General features: G+C 34.5%; 2 protein-coding genes across 4 annotated transcripts; one reads left to right on the top strand and one right to left on the bottom strand.

Moving 5' to 3' along the window:
• The first annotated feature begins 706 nt into the window (after positions 1-706).
• On the top strand, positions 707-16,958 carry GstS1 (Glutathione S transferase S1). Of its 3 annotated transcripts, none has more exons than XM_067770743.1 (6): positions 707-812; positions 923-974; positions 12,468-12,728; positions 12,919-13,098; positions 13,162-13,295; positions 14,245-16,958. In XM_067770743.1, exons 3-6 carry the CDS (start codon positions 12,512-12,514, stop codon positions 14,410-14,412), a joined length of 699 nt encoding a protein of 232 aa, XP_067626844.1. In that variant the 5' UTR covers positions 707-812; positions 923-974; positions 12,468-12,511; the 3' UTR covers positions 14,413-16,958. The 3 variants fall into 3 exon arrangements, with proteins under 3 accessions (XP_067626844.1, XP_067626846.1, XP_067626845.1); XM_067770745.1 differs by having other exon boundaries at positions 12,919-13,086; positions 13,153-13,295; XM_067770744.1 differs by lacking the exons at positions 707-812; positions 923-974 and adding an exon at positions 1,415-1,568.
• On the bottom strand, positions 15,045-19,147 carry LOC137243245 (enoyl-CoA hydratase domain-containing protein 3, mitochondrial). The gene is made up of 6 exons (XM_067770741.1): positions 18,982-19,147; positions 18,667-18,924; positions 18,417-18,601; positions 18,206-18,330; positions 17,982-18,145; positions 15,045-17,913 (listed from the first exon to the last, which is right to left on the bottom strand). Exons 1-6 carry the CDS (start codon positions 19,012-19,014, stop codon positions 17,818-17,820), a joined length of 861 nt encoding a protein of 286 aa, XP_067626842.1. The 5' UTR covers positions 19,015-19,147; the 3' UTR covers positions 15,045-17,817.
• Between the last annotated feature and the right edge of the window lie 2,582 nt (positions 19,148-21,729).

Genomic DNA, 21,729 nt, shown 5'->3' on the forward strand with positions numbered 1-21,729 from the left:
ATACATCAACTTCCGGCGATTTTGACATTAGTACATCGATTTACAAAAACTAAGTACATGGAACTTTTATTTATCTTTGTAGGTATGTCACCGTGCTGCCACCTTGTATGGTTCCGTCATGAAGGCAGCGTGACGAGCGCTTTCATAGCTTCTTCAGCGCATCAGATGAGTCATGCGTGCGAGCTGCTAACATAATTTCATTTAGAATTCACCATTGACTGCATAAAAGACAGTGATATCTGTAGGTAATGAAAATATTAGCTCCACCAACTCACCAACGCTCAAATCAATTTCGGTGTTCAGTTTATAAAAAAAAAAACATTATAAATGCAAGGCGCGATAGGCTCCGAAGAGACTTTAGGCCGAGCTTCTCTTCTCTTCAGCTTATAGTCTTTGTTATGATCAGAAACATCGTACCTCCCATCATACTCTCAACTCACACCACAAATCGCGCCCCTCGCTTCAGCAACCACTGATAGCTGCACTTTCTTTTCGTTGCCATCAACGAACCGCACCCAAACAGCACTCTCTATCAACGCCTCCTCAAGTTCAGCCCAGCTGAATTAATTAGCCACTGAGTGATAATATTCTACTAGCTACAAAATAAGTTTGCCGGCTTTTTACGCTTCACTAGCAGCAAAGCGCTCAGCAAGTTTTATCTCCCTCGCCATTTGGTTTGTCGGTCTTTGCTATGCGCTCTGTTCGTAGTATTTAAGTGCTGAGCGCACAACCGAATTTTTGTAGTCTGTTCAGAAACACTCGTAGGTTCAGCTGTGCATTAGCGAAAAAAGGCTTCACAGGATTCGGTTAAAGTGTGTTTCCATTTTCTTTTTTTGTTGGCTATACATAAAGCTTTTAAATTCTGTTTTTGGCAAAGAGATTTATTATATTTGTTACTAATTTTTATTTATTAATTTTCTAGTTTAAAATATAAAAAATATAGCAAATTAAGTAAACAAAAATTTGGATTTAAGGTAAGAATCTAAGAATGATAAATTATTAAAAAAAAAGAAAAAGATAACTTGCTGGAGTGATAAATGGCTATGAAAGCTGGAAGCAGAAAGATTTATGAACAAAGTTATAACTTATATTTCCTTATTTTTCTAATAAAAAAAAAAACTAATAAATTTTAGAAGTGTTAAATGATGTAATATTGCATTAAAGTAAAGAAATATTTGCGAATTTATTTTTAAATTTTCGAAATTGAGAAAGTGTTGTATAGAAAAGAAAGCAATAATTGTTTCGAAAAAATCAATCAAATGTAGTGAAAAGGAACTCATTGTGGGGGTGTGCGCATGTATGGGTATGTGTGTGCGTGGTTGTCGAAATTGCAAATACTTGCAATTGATGTCAATTCGGAATTTACCGATGTGTTAACAAAAAAGTTTCGACAATCGGATTCAATTCAATGCTAATGAGGTTGTGCCTCAATAATACCCAAAAAAATCAATATTCGGTTTAGGTGGTCGTTGAAAAGGTTGCCTCGTAGTTGTTGCACGCATTCTGGTGCAGTGGGTGCGTGAACGTGAAACGAGTGCTACCAAAAAACAATTTCAGGGACAAAAAGTGTGAGTTCGATTTTTTTCTGAAATTCACAAAATTAAAAATAAATATACTTATGTGCCTTTGTGTTACTTGAAAATAAATTGAGGCTGTCATTTTAGATTTTCTTCTTATTAATTAAACAATTTTTGGATTTTCTAGCTCTCAATAAAAAAATAAAATAAAATTTTTTTTTTTTTTTTTTTTTGTAAATTTTATTTGAACAAAAATACTTAAAAAAGAAATATACAGCGTACTTATGTCTACACCTTTAAAAAAAAATTATACAGCTTATGTGATTATACAACATACTACAAGAAACTATCACAAGGTTTGGAGGTTTTCAAAATTTATTTGTAGCGATGTAAACGGGGTATAAATACTAAATTAACACTTAAACTTAAAACCTGTACAAAAACGCCCTTTTCGTTTAATTCGATTCAATTTTAAAATTGTATTATGCTTTGTTCAACCAATTTTTTTGTCAAGAGAACAAATTTGTTTGGTCATTTCTACAAATTAGAAACTGTTGGTCTCAAGTTAACAATATTCTGTAAAATTGACAGATTCTCAATCAATCTAACTAATTTTTCTGCTGAAATAGAAATCTCTGTATTATCAAAAGCCACTGTATTCTTAATATATATAAATTTCGTGTCACGTTGTTGTGTCATGTTGTTTGTCCGCGATGGACTCCTAAGCTACGTTACCGATTTCAATAAAATTTGCACACCGTGTGCACCTTGATCCAACTTGAAATATAGGATAACGTTCCTGTGATGTTTCTTTCCGGCAAGTGGACCAAGGACCGATCTATTCGCACAAATTCTATTCACGGTTCGATTTGCCTGAATTTTAGTATATAGGTAGCTCTTCGTCTAGATTAGTATATACGATACTTTTTTTTTTTTTGGGAAGAAAGCCAGGGACCGATCTTTTCGAACAAATTCTGTTCTTGATTCGATTTACCTGAAATTGGGTACATAGGTAATAGATAGCCCTATGTTTAGATTAGTATTTATGACACCTTTTTTCGGGAAATGGAACAGGAACCCACTGTGACTCGGACTAGGACTAGGATTGCGTCTGCGACTGGTACTGGGTCTTGGACTTGGTGTTGGACTGGAACTGGGAAAAAGGGGTGTAGAAGAACTAGAGAGAATAGATAGAGTTAGACGAAGATAGAGAGACATGGATAGATGGAAAAGAGGGGGAAATGGAGGAGAGGGAGAAAGAGAGCAGATAAAGAGAAAGGCGCAGGGAACAGTGAATAAAAAGATAAGGGTGATTGAAATTTGGAGAAAGGGGAAAGGAGAGTAAGAGGTAAAAACTGCTTGAAGGCTATGCAGATATACTTAAGCTAGGGCAGAGCAACATCTTCGGGTCCGCTAGTATTTTAAAAGTTTTCATTGGTTACTTCTAGGGTGACATTAATAACTGTTAGTTGAAACATCAGATTAGACGGCCCCACGGTTTGATGGTCGCGTGCTACGCCTACCACACCGATAACCATGGAATCAAGGGCTGGAAAAAGCGACATCAAAATCTTTAGACAAAAGTTTTTATTTATGTTTTTTGTTACTCATTTGGCTGTTAAAACAGTTAATTCAAAATCAACAATTTTGCGAAATTAATTCAACAGCTATTAACGACGGGTGGAACTTTAGGGAAATATCGGGTTGGTTAGGAAAAAAAGCTGAACAGATACTTCTCTATCCATACACATAGAGCAAGTAGATTCCCCTAACTCAATGCTCTTAACCAGTTCTCTAAACCTGCACCCCATTTTAATCCATCGGTAAACAAGTTCTCTCAAGTCATGCTAAATTCGGAGTACCATCCCATTCCTCCGTTGAGATTAGGTGGGCGGTGAAGCTAGCATTCATCACATAATGTTTTTCTTCGTGGCATCGCTCGCTTGCTCATGCTTGTATGCTTCGTTTTCGAAGCATCCGTGCGGAGGAGAGATTCCCGTCCACTCATGTTGCCTTTTTTATGTAAACTATGAGCTATGAGAGACCTTTTGGCATGCATTACTACTACTTTGACTTAGCTTCCTTTATATGCGCGGTATATATAGGATTCTGATAAAAAGAGTCCGTAGATCGCTTCAGTTGCCACTAGAAAGTAATATACATATATCAACTGAAAGCTTTTATTGACATAAAGATAAGATAATTTCCACGCGTTCTAAGATTACACGGCCTTCAAAAGATTTTTGTATATAAAAATGTGTTAATATTTGTATACAACGCTGCCTGGATCATAGGTTGTGTGTTGGGAATTTCCACCAAACAGCTTGGAATGACTAATGGCGACTATGGTAAACATACTAAGGATATGAGCCTGAAAGGGACTACAGAAATGCTACAGAAGAGACAAAGCATCAAGATTTTTAAATCTTAATAATTCTATTACAGTGAATATGTAATGAGGATTAAAGCTTTAGACGAGTTTCTCGCAGCGATTCGCATCAAACGAACGAAGTTTCTATAAGCTCTGTGAATGCACGTGCGGTCGTTAGTTCGTGCTTTGTTAATGGTAGGCACCTAATAGACTACTCCGCGGCTGAAAATATGGTCACCAAACTTAATCGAAAAATATGAAACTAAATCGATTACGATGTGATCGATTGTAGACAAGGTTTCTAAGTCCGAAATGTGTGCACCTTCTGAGCCCACAGAGGATGTACTGACCAGGCAACGTTTATTGCAAGAAAAACTTTCGGTGCTGAAGATATTCATATTGGAATACGCCTATGAAAACCTCAAAAGTTGGCAATACCTTACCCTATTACAGGAACACGTGGAAAACGAATGAGTTCGCCAGGTAGACCAGCAAATAGGCGACTAGCATGATTTTCTAGACGGTTTTAACCTAATAAAGTAATAATGACCTGAAATTTCGCCGTCAAGAAACTGGTCAACTAAAACATAGTTTATAATTTATCTCACGATTGATCTCTGAGAACAAAACTCGGCCGAAGAAAAGAACAGCGAAAGTATTGTTCTCGCTCTCACCATGGCATCTCTGAGGGTATTACAGCTCGAAAGAATATGCGGTGTGATGAGGTATGAAAGAAAGAAAAATTATTGCAAATACGGCAAAGACTTAGGGGAATCCTAGGAACTCTAAAGGTACTAGACTTAAGTGAATTAGAGATTTATCCTATTTGGGAAGTCCGTATCAACCACAAACAAGCAATCAATCAGATTATTTTCCCATAGCTATGAATGTTGTCAATCAATTAGTACGCCCATTAGCGCTGCATAACATTCAAATAATGCCGACAACAACAATAAACCGAATCACTAAACAGATGAGAAATTAAATTCGAAAATAACAAAAATATACCAAAAAAAAAAAAAAAATCACAGAAACTCACCGACCCACCTGAGTATGTGTTTGTTGCTTTTGTCTAATTCAAAATTGCAAGTTAAAAATACACAAAAGATAAAAACAAATTCAATTATCAACGAAAGACGAACACACAAATTGAATTAGTAACAATTTGCAATGCTAAATTGGTATTTTATTGTTCATTGATTTAAATTTAATTTAATTAAATTTTTTCTGCTGCATTTATCGTTTTCGGACATACATAAATTGTTGCTTCCTTTGCATTTAATTATAATTAATTTATTTTCTTAATACGATTCTAATTCGAATCACAATAGAACATTTGCCATCAGAGTATTCGAAATTCCAACTTTTACTCTTTATAAATAGCAACAATAAAACTAAATTACTTTAGTGACTGACTGGGAACACTGCCAATAGATAACTTTTTAATTAAAGACCAAACGAACTTGAAGGTGGGATTTGAGGAATTCACCTGAGAGTAACAAAATCAAAAAAAAAAAAAAAATCGTATTGGAAGCTAAGCGAAAGCATACCAGGAGAATCTTATTTCCCATTTAAAGATTCAAAGTTTCACGCAAGTCTAACCCATATCTAAAGATAAGAGCATAAGATAAGAGAATATTAATATTAGATAAGAGTGGATGGATCTTTCTGGGCTGGAGTAATAAACTTAGTCCGTTTATCCCAGTATGATATCATAGTTGTGAGTTTTAACTTTACTCCACGATGTTAGGGATGAGTCAGCTATTCAAGTGCACTGCTGGGTATGTAATGTTCGGTTTCACCCGAACTTAGACTTTCTTATTTTACTTTTTAATTCTAACTTTTTCCAAATCATAATGAAATTTTTTATAAATTTTTTTTTTTTAATGGCGTTTTGCTCTGAACAATTCTGGGGTTATTTTGGTGATGAGTTAGTCTTTTTTGTGGTGGATGGAATCCTCTCCAGTGCTACTACGGTTAGGGAATTTAACATCTACTCTGATAGCCAAGCGGTTATCAAGGCCTTAAGCTCAACTACAGTGCGATCGAGGGTGGTCTGGGAGTGCCTGACCTCGCTTGCGATTGCATCGAATTATTTTACAATTACGATTATCTGGGTCCCGGGCCATAGTGATATCCCGGGTAACTGTCAAGCGGATCTCTTAGCCCGCATCGGTACAACTGAACCGGATGAAGATGGCTGTAAGGATTTCGGGATCCCGCTGGCCACCTGTGGATTGCTCCTCCATAGCTGGGCCTCGAGTCAGCTCAGCAAACGTTGGGCGAAAGTGAATGGCAGCAGGTCTGCTGAAATAATTGGGTGAACCCCCATAAGGCTCGCCTATCAATGGTCATTGGGGTTTTCACAGAGCACTGTCCCATGGTTATCCATGCGGTACGTCTCAATATACTGAAACTCCATCCTGCTGCAGCTGTATGGAGGATGATGAGGTGGAATCACCAAATCACTTTATGCTTGATTGCCCTGCTTTTGCCAGAACTAGGTGAAGGTACTTCGGTCGCGTCTCACTTGGATCTCCCGAGGATTTATCCAAAGTTGAGATCGGTATCATTCGGAGCTTTATCGCTGCTACCCAACGATTCTCTAAGTAGCTAGATCTAAGTCACCGTTATTTTTGGTGTATGTGGTATCACAACGGACCTTCGTGTTGTCCAAGTGAGCTATCCTTATCAGGGCAGCTACCACCTAACCTATGCTATCTTATCCTAGTCTTTTTTTTAGCATTTATGCAGATAGAAAGTAAATATTTCAAAGTTTAAATGCAAATAGGAAATATTTCAATCGAAATTTCGATTTCCATGAGGAGCTTGGGGTCGCCAGAGCCCCGTCTGTTAGTGAAACAGGATTCGCCGCGGATAGGTGAGGTTGAAAATTGGGTTTGGAGAAGCTACATATTGCGCTGGCAACCTGAAGGGTTGCGCTACACAGCCCCTTGAATCTGGTAATTTAGTCGCCTCTTACGACAGGCATACCCACCGCGGGTATATTCTGACCCCCCCACCCGCTGGGGTATACGTTAATGATAGAGATGATAACGATGGTGGACGAAATCGCTACAAGACGATTCGTGAGTCTAAGGCTTAGACTCTAACCTATTGTTCACAATACAGAATGATGCCCTACAAAAACAACAGCTACATGCATTAAAAAAATCAATCTTCAATTTAAAATTTTGAAGCCCCGTGCACCCTCTATCGCTACCAATAAATAATAATGATTCAAAAGGCGGTTCAACGAATCAGAATGACTTGAAATTGTGCAGGACTTCGTATATATAGATGTCTGTATTTTTCACTTCGGTAATCTGGTCACCCTACTCCTTGCTTCCATTTCAAGTAAATTAATCCGCATTCAACCTGCAAGTTTTTTACCTGGCAGGCTAAATAAAGCCTCCGTATAGTAATTTTTCTTTTTATTTTGTACTTCCCTTTGTCTTCAAGTTCACCAACTTTGCTTGCGCCTGTTCTCAATCCACTTATCCATAAGAAAATTTTTCTTTGCTGACCACCAAAGCTCTTGAATGTATTTTAACATCGTTAAACCGGTATTTTTTACCGGCTTTTTTATATGCTACGTTCAATTTGCCGGCAACTGCTGCGTTGAATCATCACATTGCCGGCTTTTTGTCTGCCGTTTCCACTTTTCTGTATAATCAAACTTTGCCATTTGCTTCGAACGTGTTTGGCTGAAAAGGCTGCGTGTAAAAGGCTCTTTTATCAAACGCACCTCAAATTATGTCTACCAAAAAACAAAAAATCCATCTATTAGCTTCACCTTGTTCTGCTCAGTTTGTGCGCTCAACTAGCCGATCTGCGCACCGTCTCGTTTGTAGATTTGTTAGGCTTGCAAAATTCATTGCGGGGTCATCTTTTTTTTATTTTTCCTTTTGGCTTCACCATTCACCGCATTGCATCGAATTACATGTCTAGAAGGAAATTGATGCGCAACAAACGGCGCCGCTGTGCAATGAAGCAGATGAAAGCGCCAACGCCCTAAATTCAACCGCAACCGGCGCAAGGTAAATCTCAATGTTACACCGGCATTGTTATATGATTAATTTGAGTGCATTTAACCGCTTTTGACAGCAGTCGCTTGTTTTTCTTTTTTTTTTTTTACCGCTCCAGTAGAGCAGGCGTCAGTAGCGGCTTTTCTTTCTTCGAAACAAACAAAAAAGCGCAGCCAGAGAAAAAAATCGATTCCGACAGCTTTTCAAACAAACTGTACTTGATATCGTTCAGAGACACTGCAGCGGCGCTTAAATGTCGTTTTTTTTTACTGCGCCGCCTCTTAATATGTGGGCGTCGCTTGAGCTTCGCGGTTGGTTACCACAACTGATTCTAGGATTTGCTCGCTTCGCTTTGAGCGCTCGCATCCCAAGTTGCATTGGGCGTATTTCCTCAATCATAACTAATTACATTTATTAAACGCCCACAACAGTCAGTCATGTTTCTTTTTCCTCATAGCGTAAGAAGCGCTGACGACTAGATATTGAGATTTATTTCCAATTAAAATTCCGTCACATTAATTGCTCTTTAAGAACTGAACTGCTTCAAAAATGTCTAAGCAGGGAAGACCAAATACTGTAGGTGGGTGTCCGAAGGGTGTTTCTTCCCCTCGATCCTTGTTTGCCCCAATTCACCCAGTCCCGAATAGCTGAAGGAGCATATTCCATTCAGCTGAAAAAACATATGATCTCTTAAAAGTAGGGAGCTTCCGTGGGCACAATACATTTGAGCAATCGAAGCCAGTACATATGTACATCAGACCCTGCAGCTTCGAGGAGCAGCTATCTTGAGCTTGCAGGTGGAGAGCGGCATGCCCAACCTCTTCCAGGATGGAGAAAGTGGAAGGGAGGTACCCTTCCTTGCACGCTCATCCGCCATCCCATTACCTGGTATGCCCTTATCTCCCGGAACCCATACCAGATGCAGAGTAAACTGTTCAGCCATCACGTTAAGTGATCTGCGACAGCCTACTACAGTTTCAGAATTAGTTGTGACAGAATCAAGGGCTTTCAGTGCTGCTTTACTGCCTGAGAAAATATAAATGAGCTTCTGAGGGACTGCCTTCTGCCTAAGGCAGTCCACAGCGTCTTGTATGGCCGCAAGCTCGGCCTGAAATACGCTACAGTGATCCGGAAGGCGAAACGATCTTTGTATGTCCAATCGTTCCTCTCCGACCCTGTTATCCAGTTTAGATCCAACTGTGTAGATCTGAATGCTGTTAGTGGGCAAATCAGGGTCATTCACCCACTGTTCCCTCTCAGGGATTAATATCTCGTATTCCTTGTTAAAGTTGGTATGTGGTTTGCAGAAATCTGTCCATTCTGGTATGCCGAATCTGTCGAGAATTTCAGTATGGTTGCAGTGAGACCATGTGGTCAGTTTCCTCAACCTAATAGCTGCACATGCTGCATATTTTCTGCCTACTATATCTTTGAGTAGTACGTTCAGTATTACATTCATAGCCTCCGTTGGCGTTGTGCGGATGGCTCGACTTATGCATAGTAGTGCAGATTTTTGGTGCTCTACCTACCACACCGAGTTCCTGCGTTCAAGACACGAGTAAATTTGCATACAAATTTTTAAAAACGTGTTTTCAGTTAAACAAAATGTTCTTTTTCACTTAGAGACGTGCTTGCATGTTGAAGCCTCGGTGGGAACATAGAAACTCCTGGGATTCAAGCTGCAACTCCAGCGGAAAGAGGTAGTGGATGTTTTGTTGAAGCGCCGATGCTAGCAGAACGTTTCTCGCTGCTCTCGAGGCTGGCATCACAGCTGCAACGCCCCAACTTTATGCAGGATTTCTCTTTAGAATTTCGAAGCTCCACTCACAGCTAGCATACTGCCTGCAATGAATTTCATGGATTTGCCCTTCCCGTTGACCTCTTCAACATCAGCATTAGAGTAAAACAATAATGCCTTTCCTCAGCTTCCTTACTTCATCACATTCCAAATCTGTGGGCTAAGTAGTGCGGTAGTTCATTCCGTTAGTCAAACTCTTCCATTGCCATTTTTGCAATGCTATGCTAATTTATTGGATGGGTGCACAATGAGAATTTACAGTTTACTTCAAACGCGATCTTTTGCAAAATATCAAATTAGCAGCTATTTATTAGTATGTAAATGAAGCTAAATATTTCGTTGGGCTGAAGCTCTAGCTTAAACGATTTTAATCACTCCATGACTTTTCATGACTTTGACCCTGAAATGACAAGATTGCTACATTAACCCATTCTCATTGATTAATGGTATCTAGGTGTCTTCCACGCCTCAATGTCTTTGCATATCGCCATTTCTCTCCTTCACTTCGTCTCAGCATCACAGTGGTTCACAGTACGTACATATGTAAATTTATATAAATAAATTATAAAATTATTGTCGCATTTATTGTTTTCCATAGATAGTCTTACATGCTCATATTTAGTTATTTGAATCAGTAGACGCATGTAGGCGCAACAAAATTGACTTGGAAATGCAATACTATGTTCGTCTCATTGAATATTACCTAAAAGGGAATGTGTCTAAAGACTTAAAGCGTACTTTAGCGCTAAGACAGCTTCAAATGCGCTTGTAACTACACGGCTTCGGTATAAAAATCCACTTAGTGGCTCGTCAATACAAAAGCAAATAGGCATGTGGCTTGAATCGTTTTTAGTCTTTTGCGGTCCGAAGTCTAATAAACTTCCCACTCAGACCAAATTCCCATTTTATTTGATGGTCCTTTGCGGTATACCGATCCTGTTCTTTCCGGAAAATGACACCATTATGGTAATAGCCGGCGACCACCGTGGTGTGATGGTAGCGTGCTCCGCCTACCACACCATATGCCCTGGGTTCAAACCCCGGGCAAAACAACATCAAAATTTTAGAAATAAGATTTTTCAATTAGAAGAAAATTTTTCTAAGCGGAGCCGTCCCTCGGCAATGTTTGGCAAGCGCTCCGGGTGTATTTCTGCCATGAAAAGCTCTCAGTGAAAACTCATCTGCATTGCAGATGCCGTTCGGAGTCGGCATAAAACATGTAGGTCCCGTCCGGCTAATTTGTAGGGAAAATCAAGAGGAGCACGACCCAAATTGGAAGAGAAGCTCGACCTTAGGTCTCTTCGGAGGTTATCGCGCCTTAAATTTATTTATTTTTTTTTTTTTTTATTTATGGTAATAGTCGGACCATACCGGGAACGATTTAAGTTGACCACGTTGAACCTTTTAAGTCATCCAATATCCTCCTTTCATAAGGAAAATGGGGTCACCAAAGCCTCGCCTCTAAGTAACTTGAATTTAGCACGGGTATGTGAGGTTGAGAATTGGATTGGATAAGCTTTCAACTACGCTGGCAGCTCCCTCAAAGCGTTAAGCTTCATAATCCCTTGAATGCATACGTGAGACCATATTTACACAGTTCGCTGTGCAGTCGTGGCATACAGAGATAGTGTACCATAAAAGGAAGCAAAAAGTTGGGATGTTTTTAATATACATACATATGTCGCGTTTATCTTTTAAATTCAAAGAGCTTTTCATGATCTTGTATCTTCTGGAAACCAATTTCTGACATTTAGCAGAGGTTCCCACTTTTTTTAAAAGTGAGCCAAAGGCCTACTCCGTGAGTGCTGAATGCTAGTCTCGAGTTGCTCCAAGGTTAGGTTAGTTTAGTATGGGGTGGAAGCCTTCCGCTTGAACAAGCACAATCTTCCAAAAAAAATCACCTACGAGTTCGTAAAAGCCACCCATCGTCTTTGCAGTGCTTACATGTAGACAGAGATCAGAATGCTTGGTACACGATTAATTTATGTCTGACTAATATGTAGTCATCATGACCAGGTCGTTGTTGTTGTTGTTGTAGCCGTGCTTCTCCCCATCCAATAGGTATGATCGGTCACAAATTGTCATCAATATCCTCTAACGAGAGTCCAAGGCAACTTGCTGTTTCAACAGTGGTGGACCATAATGAGAGGGGTGCTAGAGGCGTTGGTTCCACATTACAATGGAAGAGATGGTTGGTGTCATGTGGGGACACATGACCAGGTCGTCATCAGCCCCGTTGGCGGAGATGTCTCTGTTGTCGACATTTGCCAAATTAGTCTGGCCAAAATGGAGCTCCTCATATTTTAAATTCAGCGCTCTTTGGCATTTTTATGAAATCTTTCCTGGCCGCGGGTCCTTCTACATTTCTATCAGGGGCCGAGAACTCCAAGTACTTCACGGCTTGGACAGACTATTTAATGGTCATTGATTTGGCTTTCTATATGGTACAAGATTCCTAGGAGTGGATACCAATGACCACCTTGCCGCTTAGCTTAGGAAGTTTTCGCTAATTTTGATTTATGGCTTGAGCGGCATTACAATAAACTGTCAAGCTTTCCGTTTCGATTGGTAGTGCACCTGGTGCACCTGGAAATCACTTTGGCCAGTGGCCGAAAGCCAAAAATTAAGTCGAGTACTCACGATTTTTTCTCATTGTTTATTTCCTGCAAAACTTGTCACTCCAACAAGTAAAGCAATAGCAAACTTTAGATTTTTTAGAACTAAAGTATTTTTTTATCATTATTTCATTGCAGTTACACAATCATCGACAACAAAAATATATAAAGAAACATAAACAATGGCCGATGAAGCAGCAGCACCACCACCAACTGAGGAGGCGCCACCAACGGAGGGTGCTGAAGAAGCACCAGCTGAACCCATTAAACACACCTACACCCTCTTCTACTTCAATGTGAAAGCATTGGCTGAGCCGCTACGTTATTTGTTTGCATACGGCGGCATTGAGTACGAGGATGTGCGTGTTACGCGTGACGAGTGGCCGGCACTTAAGCCGAGTAAGTACACCACTAATTTCCAACTATGTATATTTGACGTTACTCAGGCACGGTAACTTTGTCTCCCAAGATATCCCATCGACACTCCGCTTCACCCTATGAGTTATCAAGGGAAAAGGTACCGTGTCTGCACACGCACTTTGTATATTTCTAAGTTCATAATACGCAACTTCTTTTTCTCTATCCATAGCAATGCCCATGGGTCAAATGCCAGTACTTGAAGTGGATGGCAAACGTGTTCATCAAAGCATTTCGATGGCCCGCTTTTTGGCTCGCACAGTGGGTTTGAACGGTGCCACACCGTGGGAGGATCTACAAATTGATATTGTTGTTGATACAATCAACGATTTCCGTCTAAGTAGCGAACAATGTGTGCGCTTGCATGTTGCATGTTGTTTTGATTCATTTTTATTTTAATCTATAGAAATTGCAGTCGTCTCCTACGAACCAGAGGATGAAATCAAAGAGAAAAAACTTGTAACACTCAACACCGAAGTCATTCCATTCTATTTGGAGAAGTTGGAACAAACTGTTAAGGATAATGAAGGACATTTTGCACTTGGAAAGGTGGGTGAAATAATGTGGGGGAGTGGTATTATTAAAAAAAGCTGCAAAGTTATTACGGATAAGCTAGGTCTAGCTTTTAGTACTAGATTTTTTTTTACTACATGTTAGAGGAACGCAACATTTCAAGTCGCCTTTATTGCAAAAATTCAGTCATAGTCAGCACGAGATCCGGTTTTCAACTCCGGGTCTTAGGTATGAGGGCCAAGCACTATATTAGCAATGATTTCTGGGTTCCAGTCCCCGACAAAGCAATATAAAAAATTTAGAAACAAATTTTTTCAGTGGCACTGGTTTGAATGAAAAGCTTCTCAATGAAATTTCATCTGCCTTGCAGCTGCCCTTCGGTTTCGGCATGAAGCATGTAGGTCCCGTCCCATCAACTTGTAGGAAAAATTAAAAAGGAGCACGAAGCAAATTCGAAGAGAAATTCGGACTTAATTTCCTTGGAGGTAAATAAATTTTTTTATATGGAATGCCGAAACTGAACTAAGGGCTCAGAAACAACGACAAAAGTATTTTGTTGGGATTCCTATGAACACGTCAAGGCTAGTAGATATTCAGCTAACAATGATTCCTTAGCCAGTTTTGTTCTAATTCTAACAGAGCTAAATGATGCTCTCTTTGTCGAATATCGTAATTTGAGTTTGATGTCCATTAACCGGCTTCTGTTATTATAGTGAGAGAAAACGGTCTGTGCTTCAATCTAGGGGGAATTTCGGTGATTTTAACTCTTGGTTCCGAAATTTACCAAATTATTTTCGACCACGCAAATAGCTTGCGGCACAATAATTTTACTAGGGCGCAAAGGAGAAGTCTTTACGTGCTCGAAAAGGAACTGTAAGCCCACAAATATCAGTTTTTAAGTTGGATTAGAATAGATTAGAATAGAATTTAATACAAATTTTGATCTCTAAAAAATACAAAAATCTCGTAACTTTTACGTTTCCAGATTACATGGGCCGATGTCTATTTCGCCGGTATTATTGACTACATGAACTATATGGTGAAACGTGATCTCTTGGAGGCATATCCAGCGCTAAGAGCCGTCGTAGACGAAGTCAATGCATTGGAACCGATTAAGGCATGGATCGAAAAGAGACCAGTGACTGAAGTTTGAGAGAGAGAGCGGTCAGAAAGATAAAAACATATTCACAGTAAAAACAACAAAAAAGCTACAGAATAATAAAATAAAAGTACATATGATTAAGAACCATTCAGAAAACATCTGGTTATACAATAAATGACGTCCAAAGCGAATCGAGTGAGAGTAGGAAAAGGAAGAGGACTAACGAAAACTTTTTAAAACAAGCTTTTTAACATCACATACATATACTTAAATAATATATGTATAAAAGCTTAGATTTTTCCACATACACACACACACACACACATACAAATATATACATTTGTACGGATAATCACGATAGGCAACAACAATAACATTAATTAATAAAAACATCTTTGAAGAAAAAAGAAATATTGATCAACATAAAACTTTGTTCCTTTTTTGTGTATACTTTATATGGTAATTAACTACTTAATTATTAAATGGGATTATGAAATCTAACAATTACGGATTAATAATATGAATATATATATTTAAAATAACAATTGAAAGCTAATTAATATAGACGGGAGGAAGGGTATATTTATAAATAACTAGTATTTATTTTTAAAGTTTGAAAATAGATTTTTTAAGTAATTTCTTTCTTTTATTTGTATCATAAATTATATATAGAAGTTATTAACTTTTTATTTTTATTTTTTATTATTTTTATTTTTTATTTTACTTTATCTGACCTTGTTTTACAGCTTCAACAAATTTATTTATATTTTCAAATATACAAATTAAGTGTATCAAATAATTTTCAAAGTCTTCAAACAAATTGTTGGCTTTAGCAATTTTTGATGAAAATTCTTAAGTTAAATTAATAAAATTTTGTATCAATATTTCTTCCCATCAATCTGTCAGTATCTCAGAAAAATTTGTTTTTTGTATATATTTATTATGTAGATCTTTCTTACTAACAATTTAATTGAACTTCCGACTTTTTCTTTTAAAATTTCAGTTTTTCAGTAGAATTTTTTCAAAATTTTTAACGCAAAAAAAAAAACTTATTTTCAGTAAAATTTAAGCTGCTCTTTTGGAAGCTTTGAATAAAAGTTCTTCTACATTCTCCAGTTCTTAATTTCTTTTCTTTTAATCCCTTAAAAACCTGTAGATTTTTGAAAAAGTAAACGATTCTTCTGCATAAATTTGTAAATAGTCCAAAAACTTAGATTTTAAATATTTGCTATTTGATATTTAGTACATTTTAGTTTCGAATATATTTTTCCTTTTTAAGTTTTTATCTAGCCTAGCGAATATCTTTTTTTTGTTTGACCGTTGCAAATCTTTGTTTTAATTTACTTTTTATGTTGTTTTTTTTATGAGTTTTGAATTTTTTTCAAAGCAAGCGTTTAAATTCTTGTTAAAAGCAGAATTTTGCATGCACGTTCACAGTTATAACTCGGGAAAAGGTACTGCACATGTTCTATTTTTAAAATATATTTCTTCATATTTAAAAACAAAAAACTCAAAACAAACTTTATATTAGCCTAGCAAATAAAATTATATTACTTATAACTATTCTCTTTGCATTCATTTTTCTAAGCACTTCCAGCGAACGGGTGTCAAGTGTCTCACAGTTGTGAGAAAAATTCATAAAAAATTTAAATTATGCTTCAAGTGCTTATATATATTTAGTAGTTTAATGTTCTATATAAGAGAAAAGTTTAAAAGTTTATTATAAGCGACAAGCTCCTCTATAAATTATTAGTAGGTACGTATTGACATTTATCTCTTCAAGTGTCAAAGGACAAACTACATTTTTTTTAGAAAATGTCTATAAAAAATGTATATTTGTTTGCTATTTGTGAATAGTGTAGTACTTTTTGATGTTAATTGAATATATATCTACAAGTAACAAATATTGTTAACCATTATAAATTGTACTTTAATTTTAGACTAACAAACAGCCAATGCAAATAGTATAGCACACATGTAAAATTTCTTCTCGGCCAATTAATACACGAAAATGCTTTAAAGAATAATTTTTGTAATGTTTTTCTAAATTTTATTTAGTTTAAATTAACTTGTATATACTCCGCAACACTCCTTGAGAATAACAAATTTAGAAAACACATTAAACATTCATCAGAACAACCGCATCTAAAAATTTAACATTTTTCGAAGTTAAAAATTCCCTGAACATCGCGCGAAACTACTTGAAATTTTAATTGTATAAGCCAAAATAAACATAAAACAATAAAAAAAAAACAAGATAAAACTAACAAACGAAAAGACTATGCCCACCACGAGTTAAATTTTAAAAATTTCTTTTAAAAAAATATTGAAAATAACAAAACTAAAAAAAACTTGCACTTAACACCAAAAACATAACATATATCAAAAAATACCTATAAACAATTAACAAAACAATTACACACATCAAATAAAAACAAAATAATAAAACTAAAAACAAAAAACATGTTAAATTTTAATAAACCAAAAATTGTTTTAATTTTTGAACACAAATTTTTAACATGTAAAAAATTTTCTTTAATTATATTGCTACAGAAGACAAGAGCAACAATAAAGAGAAAAACTAAAAGGAAACAAAACAGTTGAGTGCATTCAATTTCTTACAGTGTAATAATATAAAATGAAAGGGGAAAAATGTTAGAATGCCTAAAGTGGTGGCGAGTTCAATGATCGTACCCATTATTGTTGTAGAGTGCTTAGCCCCGGCCATTAAGTGCGACCACACACCATCAAAATTCTCTAACGGAAGTCCGCAAACAACATGCAGTTTCAACAGACTTGGAGCAAAGAGATACTGTTGTCAGAGGCGCTGGTTTCACATTGCAATTAAAACGATGATTGTTGTCATGTGGGGACACATTACAAGCGTACCCGTATAGTGCTGTTGCTTGACAACCAAATTGGCAATCTTCACAGCCAATTTTAGTGCTCCTTAAATCCATAAGCAGGGATAAAGGAACGTGTTGCAGTTTATTTCAGCTCGCATCGTAAAAGTCCATATTTGTTTTAATAAAACTTGGATTAGTATTTTTTGGCACTGAGGTTTAGCTATCGTCAATGTGTTTGCGTTTGAATAATTTCAGTTAAAGGGCCTGAACCAATTCATCTCATTCAGTACTTGCTTATTCCCAAAGCTTAAAACACAAATAGTTTTTCCTGCATTTGATTTTAATAGGCCATACAACCAACACCAAAATTTTATAAAAATAAAATTTTTTACGCCAATCCAGCATTCGATATAAAAAATATACATAGCATTATTTTATAAATACATACCACAACAGCATCACACAAATATTTAAATTCTAGGAGAAAATAATCATATACAAAATATAAATACATCAAACATTTAAGCTAATTCATGAACTGTTTACTTCTTGAGACTTTCAAAAAGGCACCGATTAAGTTGGATTTAATTTATAACACGACAATATCGCTTTACAACTTTGATTTTGACCAATTTGGTTTACGCTTTTCAGTAAAGCTCTTCAGACCTTCTTGAGCATCTTCCATGCATATGTTCTTCACCATTACCTATGGAAAAAATACACAATTTCAAGAAACAAGTTATAAAATATATCTTACTATAAATATGTACATACATCAGTGCCCTGATCGTAAGCGTCTTTTACACTCAAACCCAACTGTTTGTAGTAGAATACCTTGCCCATCGCAAGAATTGCACGGGGTTTCTCCTTTATGGATTTTGTAATCCTCTCTGTTTCCGCATCCAACTGCGCCTCCGGCACAACAACACTAGCTAAACCTACATAATGTACGGTATACTAAATAACTATGTACAAATATAAACGCATCTGATTGGTACCTGCTGCTAGAGCATCCTGCGCATTAATAGGAAAACCAGTGAAAAGCAGATAAGAGGACTTCATGCGTGGCATAACACGTGATATCGCTATGCCAGGAGTTGTACAAAATATGCCCAAGTTTATACTAATTATTTAAAGATAGTAATTCAAAAATGGGTTATCTATTTTATTTTTATCTCTCAAAATGCACTTCAACCCGATGTTACATACCCCGACGCCGCAAAGCTTGCTTTATCTGACGCTACAACCATATCACATGAGGCTGCTAATTGTAAACCTGCAGCAGTAGCCATACCATTTATTTTCGCTATAATTGGCACTGGTGATTTGTAGATATTCATGATAATTTCTACTAATTTGCTGAAGATTTCACGACCACCATCACTTGAGGCTGACTGTATAGAATATGACATGCATATTTACATTTGTTTTTATTGAATCTGTAATTATTTGTACTTACAATTTCCTTCAAATTATGCCCCGCCGACCAAACTGGCCCAGTGGAGCTAATCACAATACAACGCAAGCTCTCATCATGCGCATCCTTTGTAATGCCCTCCAGTATGCAGTCCATTACCTCACGGGATAATGTATTGCGTGATTTTGGATCATTTAGTATAATTTCACGTACACCATCGCATTGGTTAATTATTGTACTTTGCTTCCGATTACTTCCGCTTTGTAACGAAGACGTCGCAGCAGCGCTTAAGTTGGTATTCTGCAAATTGAGTTTCAATTTAAACGAATAAACTGTAATGTTTCCGAGATTTCTTACCTTTGAAAAGGAGGAACATAGCGCGCGCAACATTTTTACATATGAGATCAAGTATTTAATAATGAAAATAGTCCACTTGTTGCGAATTTATATTGGCAAAAACATGGGGGAAAAACAATTGTCACCACAAAAAATTTTGATAAGATAGTCAGCTGTTTACGCACTAGTGTGGGCAAATGTTCAACTTATAGCGATTTTGTCCCTGCGACTGAAAAATCACAGAAAATCACAAGCTTGTAAGAAATCGCTCTGCTACAACAACAACAAATCGCCGTGACAGCAATAATAGAATTCACAAACCTAATCACAACTGTCGCCATAGCAACCAGCTAGTAATTTGTGATTTGTGCTGCGCCTAATCAACAACAGATGTCGCGGTTACTTAACCAACTTCGCGAACGGGTGCTAAATACTGCTAGGTGTTGTCGTAAGTTACGGACGTTCGTGTGTGAGAGTAACGCGGGAATTAAAAGGATAATGAAATCCGAAAAAATCCAAACAATCCAATCAAAGTCCAATACTCAATTCTCGCAGAAATGGCGAGAAGGATTGGATTTTACTTGGTTTTTGGTTTCTTTATTTTATTCTATTTTACTTTACTCTATTCCTATTTTTTATGAATAGTCTTTTATCTAATTTAGTTTTAATTTATTTTACTATCTTATTTAATATTTTTTTTATTTTTTTTCATTTATTATTCTATACTTTTTATAATAATTATTATTATTTTTTTACTTTATTGATTTTGTTATTTTATTTGTTTTTTTATTTTTTTTTTCTATTGCACCTTATTTTATTTTAACTTATTTCATTTTAGTTTGTTTAATTTTGTTGTATTTAATTTAACTTTATTTAATTTATTTTATTTTATTTTTTTCTCACTTTATTTTATTTTATTTTATTGTATTTTATTTTATGTTATTTTATTTTATTTTATTTTGTTTTATTTTTATTTTATTTTATTTTGTTTTATTTTCGCGCGTTGTTATTTTGTTTTCTTTTATTTTATTTTTTTTAACTTATTTAATTTTATTTTGTTTTATTTTATTTTACTTTATTATATTTTATTTTATTTTGTTTTATTTTATTTTATTTTATTTTATATTATTTTTATTTTATTTTATTTTATTTGGTTTTATTTTATTTTAATTTATTTTATTTTATTTTATTTTCTTTTATTTTACTTTATTTTATTTTATTTTACTTTGCTTTGTTCTATTTTATTTTATTTTATTTTGCTTCATTTCATTTTATTTTATTTTGTTTTATTTCATTTTATTTTATTTTATTTTAGTTTATTTTATTTTATTTTATTTTATTTCATTTTATTTTATTTTATTTCATTTTATTTTATTTTATTTTGTTTTATTTTATTTTATTTTATTTTATTTTATTTTATTTTAGTTTATTTCGTTTTATTTTATTTTATTTTATGTTATTTTTTTAATTTTTTTATTTTATTTTATTTCGTTTTGTTTTATTTTATTTTATTTTGTTTTATTTTATTTTATTTTATTTTATTGTAGGGTTGATGTATTGGCCGTATGTTTGCAGGGTCGCCAATTTGGGAATTATTGCAATAAAAATTAATAAAGAATTATTAATAACGTTGTACAATTATCAGTGTATTTTATTTAATGAAAATATTGAAGATTGAAAATTTAACAACAAGAATCCATAACAAAACTTCATGTAGAAACTATATAAAGTAAATAACAACAATTAACTCGTAACATGATAAATTAAAACAACAACCCTACATTATTTTATTTTGTTTTGTTCAATAGTACTTCATTTTATTTTATTGTATTTTTTTATTTTATTTTATTTTTAATTTATTTTCTTGTTTTTTTTATTTTATTTATCTTCATTTTAGTTTGTTTCACTTTATTTTGTTTTATTTTATTTTATTTTATTTCGTTTTATATTAATTTATTTTATTTTATTTTACTTTATTTTATTTTATTTCGTTTTATATTAATTTATTTTATTTCATTTCATTTTACTTTATTTTATTTTGTTTTATTTTATTTTATTTTGCTTTCTTCTATTTTATTGTATTTTATTTTGCTTTATTTCATTTTATTTTATTTTGTTTTATTTTATTTTATTTTATTTTATTTTATTTTATTTTATTTTATTTTATTTTATTTTGTATTATTTTTTTTTGTTTTATTTTATTTTATTTTATTTTAGTTTATTTCGTTTTATTTTATTTTATTTTATTTTATATTATTTTTTTAATTTTTTTATTTTATTTTATTTTTTTTTTTGTTTTATTTTAGTTTGTTTCACCTTATTTTGTTTTATTTTATTTTATTTTATTTTATTTTATTTTATTTTATTTCGTTTTATTTTATTTTCTTTTATTTTACTTTATTTTATTTTATTTTATTTTATTTTGCTTTGTTCTCTTTTATTTTGCTTTATTTCACTTTATTTTATTTTATTTTGTTTTAATTCATTTTGTTTTATTTTAGTTTATTTTATTTTATTTTATTTTATTTTGTATTATTTTATTTTGTTTTATTTTATTTCAGTTTATTTCGTTTTATTTTATTTTATTTTATATTATGTTTTTATTTTTTTTATTTTATTTTATTTTATTTTGTTTTGTTTTATTTTATTTTATTTTGTTTTATTTTATTTTATTTTATTTTATTTTATTTTATTTTATTGTAGGGTTGATGTATTGGCCGTATGTTTGCAGGGTCGCCAATTTGGGAATTATTTCAATAAAAATTAATA

This window comes from Eurosta solidaginis, chromosome 3, assembly GCF_040869045.1.
Source record: "Eurosta solidaginis isolate ZX-2024a chromosome 3, ASM4086904v1, whole genome shotgun sequence".
In the NCBI taxonomy this organism is placed as follows: Eukaryota; Metazoa; Arthropoda; class Insecta; order Diptera; family Tephritidae; genus Eurosta; species Eurosta solidaginis.